This window comes from Oscarella lobularis, chromosome 5, assembly GCF_947507565.1.
Source record: "Oscarella lobularis chromosome 5, ooOscLobu1.1, whole genome shotgun sequence".
Taxonomy (NCBI): Eukaryota; Metazoa; Porifera; class Homoscleromorpha; order Homosclerophorida; family Oscarellidae; genus Oscarella; species Oscarella lobularis.
In genome coordinates this window covers 324,389-339,613 of record NC_089179.1, presented here as the reverse complement: position 1 = coordinate 339,613, position 15,225 = coordinate 324,389, and the positions used below count along the sequence as shown (strand labels likewise).

Genomic DNA, 15,225 nt, shown 5'->3' with positions numbered 1-15,225 from the left:
GACAGTAAAAGTTTCGCGTTTTTTACATTGCGTCATGACTTTGCCGCGTGTCTTGTCTCGTTGATATTGGTCGGAAAAAAGGCGACGCGTCGCAATGCTATCGAATAAGAGGAAGTACCTGACTCTAGTCGTGCTCATCTTCATCAATGGACTCAATTACATGGACAGATTCACCGTAGCTGGTAAAATCGATCAATCAGAAAGCGAAAAAGGGTGATCGACTCTCATCGCTCGTCAACAGGAGTCCTGACGATGCTCCAGCAAAATTCGACGACGTGCTCAACGTCAAAGTGTCGCTTCTGCTGCTGCGGTCTCGGAATCGACGACTCCGAAGGAGGATTTCTCACGACGAGCTTCATCATCTCCTACACGCTTTTCTCCTTCGCTTTCGGCTATTTCGGCGACCGACACAGCAGGAAAAACCTAATCGGGCTCGGAATCCTCATCTGGTCGGGATTCACATTCGGCGGCTCGTTCGCAACGGTAAAAAAACAGAAATGAAAAAAGACTCAACTGAGTCGTCTTTTTACGGCAGTCTTACGGCGTTTTAGTCCTCATGCGAAGCCTTGTCGGAATAGGAGAGGCGAGCTACGGCACAATAGCGCCGACCATAATCGCCGACCTATTTCCCAAAGAGAAGCGTATGCGAATGCTTTCCTTCTTCTATTTGGCCACTCCCATAGGAAGGTGACGCCGTAGAGAGCGAACCGTTTATAAATTACGCTGTCACTTTGCCTTATCTTGACATTCCAGCGCGCTAGGATACATGATTGGCTCTGCCATTGCCCACTCTTTAGACTGCTGGAAGTGGGCATTGAGGGTACGTTTAATTTCCTAGTTGACATGTTTATTATCTCGTTGTCGTGCAGGTGACGCCCGGTTTCGGCTTCATCTGTTCCTTGCTTTGTTTTTTCCTAATTGAAGATCCAGTTCGTGGTCAGAGTGACGTGGTCGCTCAAGCCCACGACGACCAAACAGAAAATGTCAAAGGAGACCCGGGCTTGAAGCCTCTTTGCCGAGACATTTTGCACATTTTGCGATGGTAAGGAAATAGCACTCATATCCAAAGAACGAGAGCGCGTTTCATGATTTGATTGATTTTTTTTCGCGTAGCAAATCTTTTCTCTGGTCTTCGTTGGGATTTGCCGCCATGTCGTTCGTTATCGGCGCCGTCGCCCAATGGGGCCCCGCTTACATAATGTGGGCGACGGGAGTCGTAAACGGCGTCTCCGACGACGGCAAGTCGTTGGGATACTCGCAACGAACGTAAGAGACGGGAAAAACAGGGGGCGGGGGGCGGGCACGCGCGCGTCTAGCTCTTCCTGTCTAGTGCGAGCATCGGTTTTGGCGCGCTCGCCGTTGTGGCGGGAATCATCGGCGTTCTCGTCGGGTCCGAGTGGGCGAAACGCTGGTCGAAAACGAATCCGCGCGCCGACGCGCTTGTCTGCGCAATAGGCGGTCTCGCTTCGGCGCCGTTTATCTTTCTCTTCCTCGTCTTCGCCGATTTTTATTTACCGGTGATGTGGGTAAGCCCGCGCATTGCACACACGCACACGCGACGCATTCGAATACGGTAGTGATAGGCGTGGATAATTAGTATTCACAAATCCGTGAGGCCCTCCTACGAAAAATCTCCTCCACAATACACAAACATAGAATGTTTGTGCCCTTAGCAATAGACGATATATATATAAACAGCGTGCTTAGGGAAGCGGATGCAAAAACCGAGCCCAAAACAATGAGCCCAGCCCGTTCCCAAAGAACCCTAACGTCACCACTTTGTGGTGTATCTCGTAATCAAAAAAAGAGGTTCCTGTTTCTATGCGTCCGCCCTAGAGGCACTCCGCTTTGTTCATAGTCATTTTGCCGGTCGCGCACGTCACGCTACCGGTTCTTGTTTACTGTTTATTCTACCCGGACCGCGGCTGTCATCTCGGCTGCGTCGACCCGTCGTATACGCTTCCGGCACCCGATATGATTCTTCCTTGATGTAATCATCATCGTCGTCGTCGTCGACGACGTCTTCGTCGAGACTTTCGAGACGATGCTGCTTGAAAACGAAGCCCGGCGAACGCGGCGGGCTTCTACGTCCGGGGATGGGGGACGGCGGGCGAGGTGGCAGCGTTTGTTTGACCGATGTGATCCAGAATCGTCCTTGCGCGCTGCCGCTGCCGCGATGAATCAGAACGGGACTCGATCCCGGACTGAGCCACGCTCCGCCGCTGCGAAAGGTCGGCGATCGCGGTGCCCCGTGCGATCTCGCTGGCGGTGGCGTTCCTTGCGACGATAGGCGGCTGCGCGGGACGCGCTGGTGATCATTGACTGCTACGCGCAGAGAAGCTTCTCTCATCGTTGTCGGTTATTCGAATGTAGCGTCGCGGTGCGAGAGTGACTCTTTATAAGTGGTCGCTCTCGGGTCACGCGACTACTTCGCATTGACGTCAGCGCGCACCCGTGGGACCGCCCCTGCTTCCGAAGGCGTTTATCGGGGTGTTGAATTTCATCGAACCGCTTTTTCTGGCGAGAACGCCGCGCATCCGTTAGCGCTCGCGAGAACACGACACAACGCACTTTCGTTGCGCACCGGTTCTATTTATCCCATCTTCCCATTATGCAGCTTGTGTTAGGAGGGTGGGCCGGGTGTAATGCGTAATGCGTGGGCAATGACCCGAAGTGCCTGTCACGGAGACAGACTATGGGACTCGAAGGTGGTTCGGCCTGATGTCATTTAACCCCGGAGTCGATTTAGCGTTTCCGTAACAGGAAAGTGCGCGCGTTCGTTCCGCTTTTTCGTAATCTGCGTTGACGCTATCTCCGCTTCATTCATAAGCCTTCGTAGGCGGGGTCATTGCACAAGCAAATTAGAAGGCGGGGTCTCTGGTGGGACCCCGCCGTTTCTAAATCAAGTCGAAGTCGATTTTTAGAATCGGAGTTACCTAGGGTACAATAGCAATCAAATCATTGTTTAGGTGTTGGGCTTAATTGGCGAGACGTTTATTATGCTCATATGGGCCCCCGTAGCAGCCATATTACTTGTAAGTGGAACTGGGACTAAATTCGCCGTCGCCGACATTCCTGCATATTTAGTACGTCGTCGTACCGGAGAAACGTTCAGTTGCCGAAGCAATACAAATCCTTTTTGTTCACCTTCTGGGCGATGCGTTCAGTCCTTTCATCATTGGCTTGGTATGACCGCACTCCGTTTTTAGTTTCCACATAAGAGTCTCTCCCTAAACTGTACCTGGCCAGATGTCTGACGCTCTGCGTCCCGAGGATCACGTACCCAATCCCAATCACACGACGGTCATTGCAATGAAGCACGAATATTACGCACTGCAATATTCGTTGTTCATGACCGCGTTCATTGCCGTCGTCGGTGCCGCCTGCTTCTTCGCCGCTTCCTTCTATCTGGAGGAAGACGGGGCGGCGGTTATAAAGCAGCTGCGCGTGCAGGCAATGAGTGACCGAGAAACTAGTCCGCTATACAACGGAAACGCGTCAGATAGCGAGTCTTCTTAATAATATTTTTAAATCTGTATTCTACATTGAGTGTGCTTCTGTACAGTGGGATTACTTTGAGTTTAGTCTGTAGTGTCAGAATCGTCGTCGTCATTGTTGCTGACGTTCTCTGTGCGCGATGAAAGTAATGCCACTTGTCCCGAATCGACGCTAAATTGTGAATCTTTAGTGAAAACAGCTCGATGTTCTCGGGCACTTCTTGGATAACCGAGCTGACGTCGGCAGAAGAGAAGGGCGAAGACTATGCTGAGAAAAAGAAAGATAAGTACGCCAATTCCCCAATAGAAATTCGTCGTGGTAGTTCTCGGTGTATTTGTCACTATCTCATTCTGTTTCCTCGTAGCAAGAAATCGTTGTAAGAAACCGTCCGAATTGGGGCAGAGCACTTCGTCCTTATCATTACTGCCGTTTACTTCTGACGCTTTTTGAATCAACCAATGACGGTATTGCCCGTCCAAAGAAACAGCCGCTTCTGGCGCTTGGAGTGCGTGCTCCCTAATCCAAGCGGAGGAAAGTGTGAAATTGACGTGTGACATCGTGTACACGCAGCCCCAAGTGACAAGAGCAAGTGGCTGAGAAGAAGTGAGGTAGTCTTACCCCTAATCCCACAGCCTCTCCTCTCCTATCTTACTACCATTTCCTTTGTCATATTCAAATGGGGCGTTATGATATGACGTCTAAGACATGATCTCGCGAGAAATTTCAGACGATCGACTTCCACTTCAGGCGCACATGGGTGATAGAGAAAAACCACGCCTCCGTGCTGAAAAAAAATTCGAGTAAGTCTAACAAAAAATGCAAATATACCTCCAAATTATGTATCCATCTCTGTGGCGGGCAATAGTCATACTCTCCATAGGCAGCCCATTCGAGCCGATGAGCACCACTGGAAACAAAAAATCCTATCAGCTCATTAGCAGGCTTGTTTTACGTAGTCATCATTAGCGCATAGGCTTTCCTGTATTTCTTAGTACCGCCACGATCTATTACTTCCTGTACCTCGATGGAACTGATTCGTTATAGGTGATTTTCTCGCTGGTGCACACATGAATGGGCTATAGAGGGCAGTGAGAAGCCGTACGACGTTTCCCTAGTATACAAAGGTGTACCGGATGCGTTGATTTGGTGCAATTTCCCGGAGGCGAAGTGCCCTGAGGAAATCTGTGTGTGAAGTCGATGATTCGTTATGTTTCTTACTATTCTATTGGCTATTCGTTTTCCTGAGCACTTGTAGCGGGTTTTCGATGACGAAGGGAGATCGATCGTAGTCTGAAAACGCCAAATTTTGATTGCGGAATGTTTTCGACGTTCGATATAGAAGCGGCTCACTGTTATGTCGTCGCAGAGCCCTTCTGCATCCACGAATAATGCGTAAAACACAGAGATGACGATAACGACGCGACACGTCGTCATTTGCTAGCAATTGATATCAACCATGTTTTGAAAAGTAAGCTACGGTAGGAGACTACAAAAAAAGTTTTTTTTGCACGCACAAAAAATGGAAAATGCGAAAAAGACGAATATTCAATCTTGCGTAGTGCCTGAAAAAATCGTTCAATCAAAAGTTTTCCCCTTGACAATAAATTATCCTAAAAGCTACAAGGGTACAGTCGTTTCTCTTTTCTCTTTCGGTTTTTCTCTTTCTCTTTCAATATAAATATTTCTCCCGTGACAATACAGTTAATATTTCTTCTATCTAAATTCCCTCCATTTTGATTATTGATAGGAAGTGCGACCTCCGTTCTGATATCCATAGGCAGTGCCGCCATAAAGTCCTCTCTAAACAGCAAGAACCGAACAAGTGAGGGGCAAAAAAAGGGAACTCAATTAGCAGCAAAACCTGATTGCTATTGACAAGGGATCCATTGGCCATTGTGGTGCCAATAGCAAAGCCAGCAGGGTATGTCCCGCCCAACGTCACATTCGCCATCGCTATAGAAAAGAAACGACGAGGTAATAATAATAATAATGCACGCATGCTGTATGAAAGGGGGGTACCCGAAGCCAAGTAGCCCACTTGCGCCGAGCTGCTTGACGCCGTCTGCTGCTCGAGAGACATTGTTGGTGCCGCTTGAACGGGACTCGGCGGCGGGAACATGGGAACGGCGTGCGGCGTTACAGGCGATGCCGGCGTCGGCGGTCCAAACACCTGCATCCCTACACCACCTGAAAAAAAATTGTAAAATTGAATATGTGCGTTTCCCTCTCCTCCTCCTCTCCCTCTCATACTCACCGTACTCTCGCATCAATCCCGGTGACGGCACGGGCGAGTCGGACGACAACGGTCCGGCTCTGATTGCGGCAGCGGCGGCACCGGCGGCGGCTCCCATCGCTCCGTAGTCACTGAAAAAATGTCCCGCGGCAGCGCTCGTCTGACGTCGATCGACGGCGGGAGGCGTTGCCGGATTGAAGGCAGCGGCGGTGTACGTTTGAGCCATAGGATAGGAGAAACTCGGTCCATACGCCGGCGCCGCTGAATAAATAGAGGTCACAAAGGGAAGTGAGGGCGGAGGCGGTTCGAGGTACCTCCGTAGTAGCTAGCCGGATATTGACTTCTTGCTCGCGCCCGACCTCTCGCCAATCCGCCGCCGGGCGAAAATCCTGGGTAGGTGAAGCCGAGTGCGGGAGGCGATTCCGACTGAAGTGCTTCTACGGATGGACCGTAATATTCGGCGGGAAAACCGCTGTATCCGCCGTGTCCTGCATGCAAGGGGAGGAAAACATATTTAGGTAGAGTTTTAGAAAGGATTCTCTCTCTCGTTGTTTGCATTACCGTATCCCCTGTCGACTGCTCTACCTTTTCCGAAAGGAAACATGACCTCTTTTGGCTGAGCCAGTTTTGCTTCTACCTTTATATATAGAGAGAGAGAGAGGGAGAGGGAGAGGTAGTCTGACAAAAGGCGATGTTCTAGAGAGATTATACCTGTTTGCCGTTGATCTCGTGGAAATGATCATTACAGACATTGTCCGCGATGGAGTCTGACTCAAACACTACAAATCCGAATCCCCTATGCCTACTCGTCGTTTTGTCAATCATTAAAGAAGCATCCATGACCTGAAAACGAATCAATAACCTAATCGCGATGTCCTATAACGCGCCACTCTATAATTCACCTTTCCGTAATTTTTTTCAAAGTATTTTTCTAAGTCGCTATTCGTCGTGTTCGCTGACAGACCGCCAACGAATATCTTATTCGTTTTGGTAACCATCTAAGCAAACAAGCAAGACAATAGTTTCTCGCTTCGACTCCAAAGAAGCGCTAGTTAGTTAGTCAGTCGCGTCTATGTCGACTATCTAGTTAGTAGAAGTCTACGCTCATTCTAACAGCTCGAGGGGGGGGGGGGGGGGGGGGGGGGGCTCCTACTCGGTCATAGTAGCCTATGGACTGGAGATAAGAACAGGGCAGATTGACATCGTTCTTTCTACTAGTACAAGTGCCCGGTTTCTTGACTGAAAATTTGTAGCCGGCTTTAGTTCGATCCATAGGAGGGGGGGCGAGCCGGCGCCAAGTCTCTCAGAGCGAGAGCGATCCGGCCGGCGGCACGCGCTTGACCTGGACTTTACCGGTATGTACGAATGCAAGCGTCCGCTCGCCTTATATGGAATCGAGACCGCACGACTCGAAAGGTTTCTCCGAGCTAATGTATTTTTTTTGCGGCTCCACAACGCTCCTCCCGCGATTTTCTATCGATGCATGCATAGCCTACGCGAGGGGCCCCCGCGAAGGAGAATCGTTAGCTAATACAACAAACTGATTAAAACAAAGGGGTAAGGGGAAAAAAGGATTCGAGAACGCTAGTGCACGTGTCCCCATTTCGCCTCTCCCCCGCCCGCTGTTATCTCTAAGTGAAACCGATGCTAACCTGAACCTTAGGTGGCTGCTTGCTTTTTGGCACGGCCTTCTTCGGGTCGACCTAAAAACGATACGATATCGTGAGCGTCCGACTCGCGAGAGACGATCGACGAACGGAGAAAATAATGGGTCGACGAGTCTAATCGAATTATGCATCGGAGAGACGAGAAAAGACGAACGCGGAAACGCGGTCTCTTGTGCGGTGTGGGAAGCGAGCCGGCATCGCGCCGCACGCTGACGATCTCTACGCCGACGCGCGCCCCGACTGCTCTTTACCGTCGCGAAACGTACAACGCGCGGGGTAGGAAATCGAGCGCTAGGCGTCGCCCACATCCCCAAACAGGAAGTCGCCACGCGCAAAGGGAAGAAAAGATCGCGTCTCTCACCGTCTTCTCGTCTACGGTGTGAGGCTTGCTGTTGAGCACTTCTTGAACGCTCTCGGGATTGACGAACGTCACGAAGCCAAAGCCCCTATACGCACGCGACGCGGCGATCGAGATCGCGACGACGTCTCGAGAAAAGTTTTCTTTTTCTCTCTCACCTCGATTTCTTCGTGACGGGATCGCGCATGACGACGCACTCCTTAATCGCGCCAAACTTGCTAAAGTAGTCTTTCAAGCCGTCTAGAGACGCGCGAGGGGGGGGAGAGATAGCGAGTCTCGCGGTCGTACCAGAAGAATTCGAAGAAGCGGAAACAAAAAGTTCCTCGCCCCCTCTGCGGTTCGTCGCGCGTTCTCTTACCGGAGAAAGTCTGCCAGCTAAGTCCACCGACGAACATTTTCCTAGTCGCGCGACGTGAAAGGCAAAGGGAATGGCGCGCGACGCGTCGTCATTTACCCAGGGTCTTCTTTAGTTGGATCTGTCGTTGCTACGCCTTCTGTGGTGGCCTGAGTGGCCTCGTTCTCGCTAGTGGTCATCCGTTACGCTTCAATCCTACCCCCTACCTCTAGCTAAATACAAATAGCACAGGTGCAAGCTCGCCGTCTACTTCATAAAGAACAAATATCGCGTTAGCCGGGGACTTGCTTCTACGGCGTGCTACTTTACCGACGGCGTACGATCACGCCGCCTCATTGGTGGCTTGCGACCCCAAGCCAGTCCTCTAATCTACAAGCCCCGCCCAGCGCTAATTCGGGAAGCGATAAAAATTAAATGCGTGAGCACGATCTTGTTTCCCCTATTGCGTAACATTTTTTGTGCCTTTTTCATCCACTACCGGACCGATCAGCGGCCTTTCTAAAACATCGGGACATCCGGGACACGATCATGGAATGGATTGAGGTGAGCGTCATTGAAACGACGCAAAAAAGCTACGACCAATTTTGTCGCGCCGTCGACATCTGGATTCGACGCCCTAATGTTGTTAATAAGCAACTGAGTCACGCGACGCCGATCGTTAGCGGCGTATCGTACGAAAAATGGCCATCTCTCGTCGAAAACCTCTCCCAACGGGCTCGCGAAGAACCAATAAAGACGTGTTTGGAAGAAGAAGCCAATAGTGAACGTCTACGGCTGCGCATACGATCGCTAGTGCCAAAGAACAAGGATCGTTCAGAAGGACTTCAGTATGACGCCATCATAGAAGGTGGAAAATCCATTGGAGAAATCACGAGTGCATCATATTTTTCTCTACAGATAAAGACGAAAAACGTTTTATTTTTGTGCCTCTAAACGATGGTTCTGTCGTTTGGGAATCGGCCTATCAATTTCGACTCGACTCAGCAACATCGCGGTAAGGTTTCAAAGCAAAACAAAAAGATGAATTTTGAGTTTGACTCTAATGGAATTTTTAATAATTAAGAATTTTGCTGCTCGTTTCACGGTCCGATGCACCGCGTCTCGTCGATTGGGCGATCAGTCCTTCGGTGAAGTGGCTCGCCGAATGTCTTCTGCCGAAAATTGTTCGCTGGACAAACGAAGACGAAGGGAAAAGCAAACGAGTGCTTCCCAACTCCCTCGTCGGTGAAGACAGATACAGTCAGCTATACACGGAACTAAAACGGAAGTACGGTAGAAAAATGGCCGAGGTAAAGAATCTGAAACGTCCTCTTCAAATCGCACAGCGTTTCGTTTTCTATATAGATCTGGCCCGACGTGACTGTGACCGATCCTCAGAAATTCGTATACGAGGACATAGCCATAGCGACGTATCTCTTGGTGAGAGAACAGACGAGAACGTGCGTCGATTGACGTCATGTTTATTTTGGCGTGCAGCTGCTCTGGCAAGATGAAAGAGAACAGAAGCAACTTCCATCTAAACAAACGTTTGCGGACTTGGGTTGCGGAAACGGTCTGCTGGTCTACATCTTGACAAGCGAAGGGGTGAGAGATCTCATTGTTATGACGTCGATTAGAAGAGAGAGAGAGAGATTACTAGCACTGCGGCTATGGTATCGATGTAAGAAGACGAAAGATCTGGGACATGTACGGAGATATGGTTTGCCTAAAGGTAATCGATTAGTATTAGTAATGACGGTGTCGATGACTAAATCCGGATCGTCTGCCTCTCTTTTGTGTTATTTCTTAGGAAATGGCTATAATGCCGTCTAATGCTTGTCTCTTTCCGGATGCAGACTGGATAATTGGGAATCACTCAGACGAGTTGACTCCGTGGATTCCTCTAATGGCCGCGCGATCTTCGTCGACAACGTGCTACTTTGTATTACCCTGTTGCTTTTTCGACTTTGACAAAAAGGTTCATCGATTTCTGTAGTCATGATCTCGCTGACGCTGCCTGGTACCCTTTTAGTATAGCAGGGAGTCCGGTGGGGGTCACACTCAGTACCGGTCTTATCTGGATTATGTGAAAACGGTCGGAGAAGAGTGCGGATTTCATGTGAAAGAGGACAAGTTGAGAATTCCGTCAACAAAAAATGTGAGCACGCACCTCTTTTTTTTCTCAACAAGAACTTCTATTTAAAATCGTGGTCTAGTTTTGTCAAATTGGAATGAATCGAAATTACGCGACCGAAGCGGAGAAGGAAGCCGAAGTCAGGCGAAGCCGATTCCTAGCCAGTCGCTGTAGCAGCGGGGGCGATAGCGAAACGGCAACGGAGAGAACCGACGCGTTGTGGGCGACCGATTTTCGTCCGCGCAGTCCCACGGAAAAAACGCGCAATTGTATGACCGTAGACAAGGGTCTTCAACAGGCGATAGTCAGGCGCGTGGTCGACGAGCTCATCGCTCGATCTCCGCCGTCGGCGGAAAAAACGTGGCGACGCGGAGGTAAAAAAAGAGGAGTGGGGGAAATGTATCTCTAGTGAGAAAAGCGGGGTTATTCAGGCTCTCTAAAGCTATCTGAAGCAGCGAGCCTGTTTGATCAAGACGTCCTTGTTCAGCTTAAAAGCGAATGCGGCGGACTCCAGACGTTGCTGAAGAATCAGCATCCAGTATTCATAGGTATGTTTGGGACCCCCAAGTACAAAGAGCACGCGTTTCTAATTGTTATTTTTCTGACTTTATTTATATTTTCTTTCTTTATGTGTGAGCTCTCTCTCTAACTGATTTCTCTAGTCTCGGGCGGTCACGTGGAGCTGAGAGACTGGTCGCAACACGAGGAAGTCATTTCAAAAACACAAAGAAAAAGAAAGAGAAAATGCGCAAAAGAGAGCAGCATATCTAAAAGGAGACTGTGCTGGTTCTTTATTCACCATCCAGACGGATGCCCAAGATCATCAGAGAAGTGTCCATTCGCTCACGGTGACGTCGAACTCAATATATAATACAATTAAATTATATTCCTAGATATATTAATCAGTCTTCATCTTCAAGTTGAGCAGTAATGACGTCGGTATCATCAATATCGTCATCGTCGTCATCATTGTCTCCCGCAAGCGTAAACGTCTCTTCGCTGATTGGCACGCTGCGTTGAATCGCCTCATTAATTCGAGCCTCATTTGCTTTCTCCTCGCGCTTGAATTTCGCTTTGACTTCCTTTCGCGTCCGCCCCGGAAATAAACTGGCCATGAGGCCAAAATCGGTTCCCACCCTACTGAGAACGTCATAGAATCGCTCCGTCTCGTCTTTCTTCCACATGCGTCCCACCGAATGACGCCTTCGAAATGACGCTGACGTCACATGCCTACTGTCTTCGTACACTGCATCAGAAGTCTCCATGATGGATTGCTGGTGTTTTGTTGGCGATACCGTCAGACTGGCCTGATCGATTATGACGCTTCCATCCGGGCCCACTTTGACTTGAGGAACGAGAAGTCCCTCCTCCTTATCATCATCATCATCATCATCATCATTGTCATGATCACTTTCATGTGGAGGCATAGGAGGAGGTGGTGGAGGAGTAGGAGTAGGAGGAGGAGGAGGAGCACTCTTATTTGTTTCGTCTCGCTGTTTCATAGGATTCGTTTTCGGATTGTGATAAATCAAATCTCGCATTGTCATTTTGCTACGATCTGCCGGCATTTCTGACGTCGAATTCATTCGGCGACGTCTTCGCCTTTTCTGTTGCTGCTGCGCGCCATCTTCTTCGCCGGTCGGATCGTCGTCGTTTCCCGGACGCACTTCATTCGTCGAAATTTCCCGAGATTCGTCGCCGCTAGCGCACGCTACGTTCGAACGTCTCGCCCGTTTTCGCTCGGTAAAAGATGCTAGATTAGGTGTAATTCGCTTTCTACGATTCGGTACTGCGACTTCGGGTTCTTTTTCGGACGAGGCAACCCGTTCCGCCTCCTCTTCCCCGTCGATTTCGTCATCTTCCGTCGATTTGTCGCCGTCCGGGTCGCACGTACGCGAAGACGCTGCGCTAGCGACGCGCTCAACCCTCCTCGGCGCACCAGAACGCGGTGGAATTGTCGGCTTGAATTTATTTCTCATCGGGAGTCGCGTGACCAATTAGAGTCTAGCTACCGTATTAATATCAAGTTCGAAAAAAGAAGAGAAAAGCGTCGTCACACCCAGGAACGCAATGAATCCGTCGTCGATCATACGTACTGATTTACGAGAAGTGGTTCGTCGAAAACTGTGAGTCGTTTGCGCGAGTCGCGAGTCTCATTTCCATCGAATGACGTAATGACGTGACGGGAAAAACTTGCGCGTAGAGACGACGTTCTCAAAGCGGGACGCAGTCAGGGAGCCGTCTTTCCGGGCACGGGCGAGTCGCTCGAACTCGAGATATACAACAAATCAAAAGCGCAAGTAAAGAGAAGAAAAGAACGGGAAAAACCCCGCCCTCGCATATCGATCGATCGCGTAGGATGACTACATCAAGACCGTACAAAAAGTTTTGGAACGGCTAACGATAATGAAGAATCGAGGTGCGGTTTTGTCGCAAGCGCGGAACGGTGCATGACTTCCTCGCGGAACGAAACCACGTCCGTTTCTCATTTACAGCGGGCCAGCAGCAGCAGCAGCAACTCGTCTCGCTCAGTCAAAATGCCGGTCAAGTACCGAGTAATCGAAATCGTCTAACCGTAGTCGTTCCCTTCCGAATGTTAGCGTTTCTTTTTTCCCCCCGTCCAGTATATCAACAACAACAACAGCAAATGACGGCGATGACGGCGCGCCCCATGCCGTCGCAACCCATGAGACTCGTTCGTCCGGGGGGCGCGACGCCTGGCAACGCCGTAACCGGAGCAACCGCTCCATTTTTGTTCCAACCGCCGCCTCCCATGACAACAAGTGTGATGCCGCAGCAACAGCCGCAGCAGCGCCCGCCGCCGTCACGTCCGAGCGGAATACAGCAGCTTTCGTTGCAATCCACCCAAAATGGTAAATCGATTATTAATTTTTTAGTTTCCTGTGACGTCGTCTATTTTTTTTGCAGCTGCTATGCAACAGCAGCGTTCCTACTCGCCGAGTCCTCCCATGGTACAAGTTCCTACAAGCAATGTGTTGCCTCCGTCATCATCTGGAATGAGAATGCCCGAGCATCAGCCGCCGCAACCACCACAGCCACAGCCACCTCTAAGACCACAGCAGACGCAGTCAGGATCTTTGATTAAACCGTCGCCGTCACCATCCAGTGGCGAGGATTTGGTCTACACAGAAATGGTTTGAAAACTAAGAGTCGATTTCACACTGGGGGGCTAGAGCATGAGAGAGATTTGAGAGCATATGGCCTCTAGTGTGTGAATGGGCACCAATGTAAACGTTATCTTTTTTTTGTGGGATTTAGAGGAAAGAGCTGTCTGGCTATGCTCCCATGGTGAAGAGAGTGATAAAGAAGTCGGAATTGACTGCAAGTGTGTTAGGAAGCAAAGACTGGTATCGATTTCAATTTGGGTTTTGTAGTTTCCAAGGATGAGCTGGAGAAACTGAAAAGTCTCTTGAATATAATTAGCAATCCCGAGAAGAAGTATGACCTATATTTAAAAAAACAATAAAAATTACGCAATCGCTTCTTTCTCTTTATAGAACTTCACTAGAGGTGCTAAGAAAGTGCAAGAATTTCCTAGAACGTCAGTTAGGGGTAAGAATAACCAATCAAATACTTGAATCTAATCTCACATTTATAATTAGCCACTGGAAGAGCGAGAAACGCCTGTTCCCGTTGAGGGTGCTGGCCCGCCCGTGGTGGCGCCTCCTCCGCCGGCTCCCACTTCCTCTGGTCCCAACATCATGACGTCGTTGCTTCGAATCATCGGCGACGATCGACGAACGACGGCAGAACGAAAATCGGTGAAGAGATCCGGTCACAGTATGTGTCAGTCTGTCACGGAGAACTTTGGCATGGCGGTGGAGATTCTTAATGGGCCAATCAAAAAGTATGAGCCTCAAATGATATCACAACTTTTTCGTTTTATGTCTTGCCTGCTCTAAGGCCGATGAACGAGGGAGACGAGCCCTTTCCGGATGCCAGATTGCCGCCACCGAAAATTACTCCATATGAAGAAGACGTGATGGGTATGGGAGTATTTGGATACTGGGTTCATTCACACGCGTTTTCTCCATCTGTTTAGTACTAGAAACGGAGATGGAAAAGTTGAAGGGAAAATTTGGCTTGAAGATGATGGCGCGAGGCTCGGAGATGTGCGTTGCTCACCTTGCACTCGAATGCACACTTGCCGGTCAGTGGACATTCATTATTTTAAAGTATTTACGTTTTATTATTGTTTTCAGTTGAGTCCAATTGCAAGCAAGTTCTCGTTGTGGAGATTCCCAGGGGATATCCTATCAACTCGCCTCATGTTCCCTTTCCTCGTCAGTCAGGTCAGAAATAGGAGACTGTCTTTTAGGCCTATAAGCTAGAATGGCTGTATTGTAGCAAATGAGAATGCCGTCGATCCACTAAAGGTCCACAAGCTTCTCATTGTGCAAATGATACGATTGGAATATTTTACGCTGTCTCAACTGCTGTCTGCCTGGGTACGTTTGTCAAAGATTATATCAATCATATTTATTCCTATTTGTATATAGGAATCGATCGTTATGACGCTTTTAAGAGGTGATGACTAAACCAGAGTTCACTGCATCAGTACGTCTTTTATTTGGATCTACCGTTGCGACTCAGGAAGTCTTTGATCTTTAGTTTGTGGCTTGCATTTTTTATATACTACCTGACTATTTCAGGCGAATCGTTGTTTGTCTTGCTGTGACCCGTTTCTGTACTGCTTGAGTGAATTAGAGAGAACGCAATTGCAAAAAACAAAGAGTATTCAATACCTTTTCTAGAACCCACTGCGAGTCTTCGATCGATCTCTTTATGATTTGCTGAATTCTGTCCGAATCGTCTTCGTCGGCGTGCACACGGTACGCTTGTCTTATGTGATGCTTGTAGTGAGCTTGAGCATCTTGGGGAAGTAGAGCGACAACTCGTAGGAGATGCCTGTACAAAGCCAGTGCCGTGCGAGGAGCTGCAGGGGAACTCATTTTCATTCGGTGTCCGGGCTCCTATTCG

The 15,225-nt window shown here is 49.3% G+C and overlaps 6 protein-coding genes across 9 annotated transcripts; 3 read left to right on the top strand and 3 right to left on the bottom strand.

The window, feature by feature from the left end:
• Positions 1-70: 70 nt before the first annotated feature.
• LOC136187119 (protein spinster homolog 1-like) lies at positions 71-3,584 on the top strand. Its single transcript, XM_065974644.1, has 10 exons — positions 71-182; positions 242-483; positions 536-687; positions 754-820; positions 870-1,042; positions 1,114-1,266; positions 1,331-1,526; positions 2,970-3,035; positions 3,088-3,186; positions 3,250-3,584. The coding sequence occupies exons 1-10, from the start codon at positions 95-97 to the stop codon at positions 3,517-3,519; spliced, it is 1,506 nt and encodes a 501-aa protein (XP_065830716.1). The 5' UTR covers positions 71-94; the 3' UTR covers positions 3,520-3,584.
• LOC136187128 (uncharacterized) lies at positions 3,501-4,948 on the bottom strand. 2 transcript variants are annotated; one of them, XM_065974655.1, is made up of 7 exons: positions 4,849-4,948; positions 4,717-4,788; positions 4,629-4,670; positions 4,519-4,574; positions 4,327-4,405; positions 4,151-4,282; positions 3,501-4,091 (listed from the first exon to the last, which is right to left on the bottom strand). In XM_065974655.1, exons 1-7 carry the CDS (start codon positions 4,930-4,932, stop codon positions 3,582-3,584), a joined length of 975 nt encoding a protein of 324 aa, XP_065830727.1. In that variant the 5' UTR covers positions 4,933-4,948; the 3' UTR covers positions 3,501-3,581. The 2 variants fall into 2 exon arrangements, with proteins under 2 accessions (XP_065830727.1, XP_065830728.1); XM_065974656.1 differs by having other exon boundaries at positions 4,154-4,282.
• Positions 4,943-8,383, bottom strand: LOC136187123 (RNA-binding protein Musashi homolog 2-like). 2 transcript variants are annotated; one of them, XM_065974648.1, is made up of 13 exons: positions 8,211-8,383; positions 8,115-8,155; positions 7,915-7,996; positions 7,760-7,844; positions 7,384-7,434; positions 6,634-6,729; positions 6,443-6,574; positions 6,293-6,368; positions 6,046-6,219; positions 5,753-5,992; positions 5,518-5,685; positions 5,360-5,451; positions 4,943-5,298 (listed from the first exon to the last, which is right to left on the bottom strand). In XM_065974648.1, the coding sequence occupies exons 1-13, from the start codon at positions 8,288-8,290 to the stop codon at positions 5,236-5,238; spliced, it is 1,380 nt and encodes a 459-aa protein (XP_065830720.1). In that variant the 5' UTR covers positions 8,291-8,383; the 3' UTR covers positions 4,943-5,235. The 2 variants fall into 2 exon arrangements, with proteins under 2 accessions (XP_065830720.1, XP_065830721.1); XM_065974649.1 differs by having other exon boundaries at positions 7,390-7,434.
• LOC136187115 (probable tRNA (uracil-O(2)-)-methyltransferase) lies at positions 7,394-11,143 on the top strand. 2 transcript variants are annotated; one of them, XM_065974638.1, is made up of 12 exons: positions 7,394-8,529; positions 8,602-8,958; positions 9,009-9,105; positions 9,175-9,400; positions 9,456-9,530; positions 9,588-9,695; positions 9,751-9,822; positions 9,901-10,068; positions 10,123-10,248; positions 10,307-10,598; positions 10,656-10,772; positions 10,887-11,143. In XM_065974638.1, exons 1-12 carry the CDS (start codon positions 8,526-8,528, stop codon positions 11,093-11,095), a joined length of 1,851 nt encoding a protein of 616 aa, XP_065830710.1. In that variant the 5' UTR covers positions 7,394-8,525; the 3' UTR covers positions 11,096-11,143. The 2 variants fall into 2 exon arrangements, with proteins under 2 accessions (XP_065830710.1, XP_065830712.1); XM_065974640.1 differs by having other exon boundaries at positions 7,394-8,958.
• LOC136187127 (transcription factor TFIIIB component B'' homolog) lies at positions 10,937-13,063 on the bottom strand. Its single transcript, XM_065974654.1, has one exon. It carries the CDS (start codon positions 12,201-12,203, stop codon positions 11,127-11,129), a length of 1,077 nt encoding a protein of 358 aa, XP_065830726.1. The 5' UTR covers positions 12,204-13,063; the 3' UTR covers positions 10,937-11,126.
• On the top strand, positions 12,215-15,001 carry LOC136187117 (mediator of RNA polymerase II transcription subunit 15-like). Its single transcript, XM_065974642.1, has 15 exons — positions 12,215-12,350; positions 12,428-12,524; positions 12,583-12,643; positions 12,720-12,779; positions 12,849-13,097; positions 13,153-13,379; positions 13,504-13,570; positions 13,620-13,683; positions 13,743-13,797; positions 13,848-14,092; positions 14,149-14,231; positions 14,288-14,395; positions 14,448-14,537; positions 14,593-14,693; positions 14,745-15,001. The coding sequence occupies exons 1-15, from the start codon at positions 12,295-12,297 to the stop codon at positions 14,781-14,783; spliced, it is 1,602 nt and encodes a 533-aa protein (XP_065830714.1). The 5' UTR covers positions 12,215-12,294; the 3' UTR covers positions 14,784-15,001.
• The last annotated feature ends 224 nt before the right edge of the window (positions 15,002-15,225 follow it).

Coding starts and splice junctions, on each gene's coding strand:
- LOC136187119 (XM_065974644.1), top strand. CDS start 95: ATGCTATCGAATAAGAGGAAGTACCTGACTCTAGTCGTGCTCATCTTC. Junction 821..869: donor GCTGGAAGTGGGCATTGAGG/GTACGTTTAATT, acceptor GTTGTCGTGCAG/GTGACGCCCGGTTTCGGCTT. Junction 3,036..3,087: donor CCGTAGCAGCCATATTACTT/GTAAGTGGAACT, acceptor CTGCATATTTAG/TACGTCGTCGTACCGGAGAA.
- LOC136187128 (XM_065974655.1), bottom strand. CDS start 4,932: ATGACGACGTGTCGCGTCGTTATCGTCATCTCTGTGTTTTACGCATTA. Junction 4,406..4,518: donor AACGAATCAGTTCCATCGAG/GTACAGGAAGTA, acceptor TTTTGTTTCCAG/TGGTGCTCATCGGCTCGAAT. Junction 4,283..4,326: donor GATGGATACATAATTTGGAG/GTATATTTGCAT, acceptor ATTTTTTTTCAG/CACGGAGGCGTGGTTTTTCT.
- LOC136187123 (XM_065974648.1), bottom strand. CDS start 8,290: ATGACCACTAGCGAGAACGAGGCCACTCAGGCCACCACAGAAGGCGTA. Junction 8,156..8,210: donor CCAACTAAAGAAGACCCTGG/GTAAATGACGAC, acceptor TCGCGCGACTAG/GAAAATGTTCGTCGGTGGAC. Junction 5,299..5,359: donor CCCTTGTCAATAGCAATCAG/GTTTTGCTGCTA, acceptor CTTGCTGTTTAG/AGAGGACTTTATGGCGGCAC.
- LOC136187115 (XM_065974638.1), top strand. Junction 9,106..9,174: donor CTCGACTCAGCAACATCGCG/GTAAGGTTTCAA, acceptor TTAATAATTAAG/AATTTTGCTGCTCGTTTCAC. Junction 9,401..9,455: donor ACGGTAGAAAAATGGCCGAG/GTAAAGAATCTG, acceptor TTTTCTATATAG/ATCTGGCCCGACGTGACTGT.
- LOC136187127 (XM_065974654.1), bottom strand. CDS start 12,203: ATGAGAAATAAATTCAAGCCGACAATTCCACCGCGTTCTGGTGCGCCG.
- LOC136187117 (XM_065974642.1), top strand. CDS start 12,295: ATGAATCCGTCGTCGATCATACGTACTGATTTACGAGAAGTGGTTCGT. Junction 12,525..12,582: donor ACAACAAATCAAAAGCGCAA/GTAAAGAGAAGA, acceptor TCGATCGCGTAG/GATGACTACATCAAGACCGT. Junction 13,798..13,847: donor TCCTAGAACGTCAGTTAGGG/GTAAGAATAACC, acceptor ATTTATAATTAG/CCACTGGAAGAGCGAGAAAC.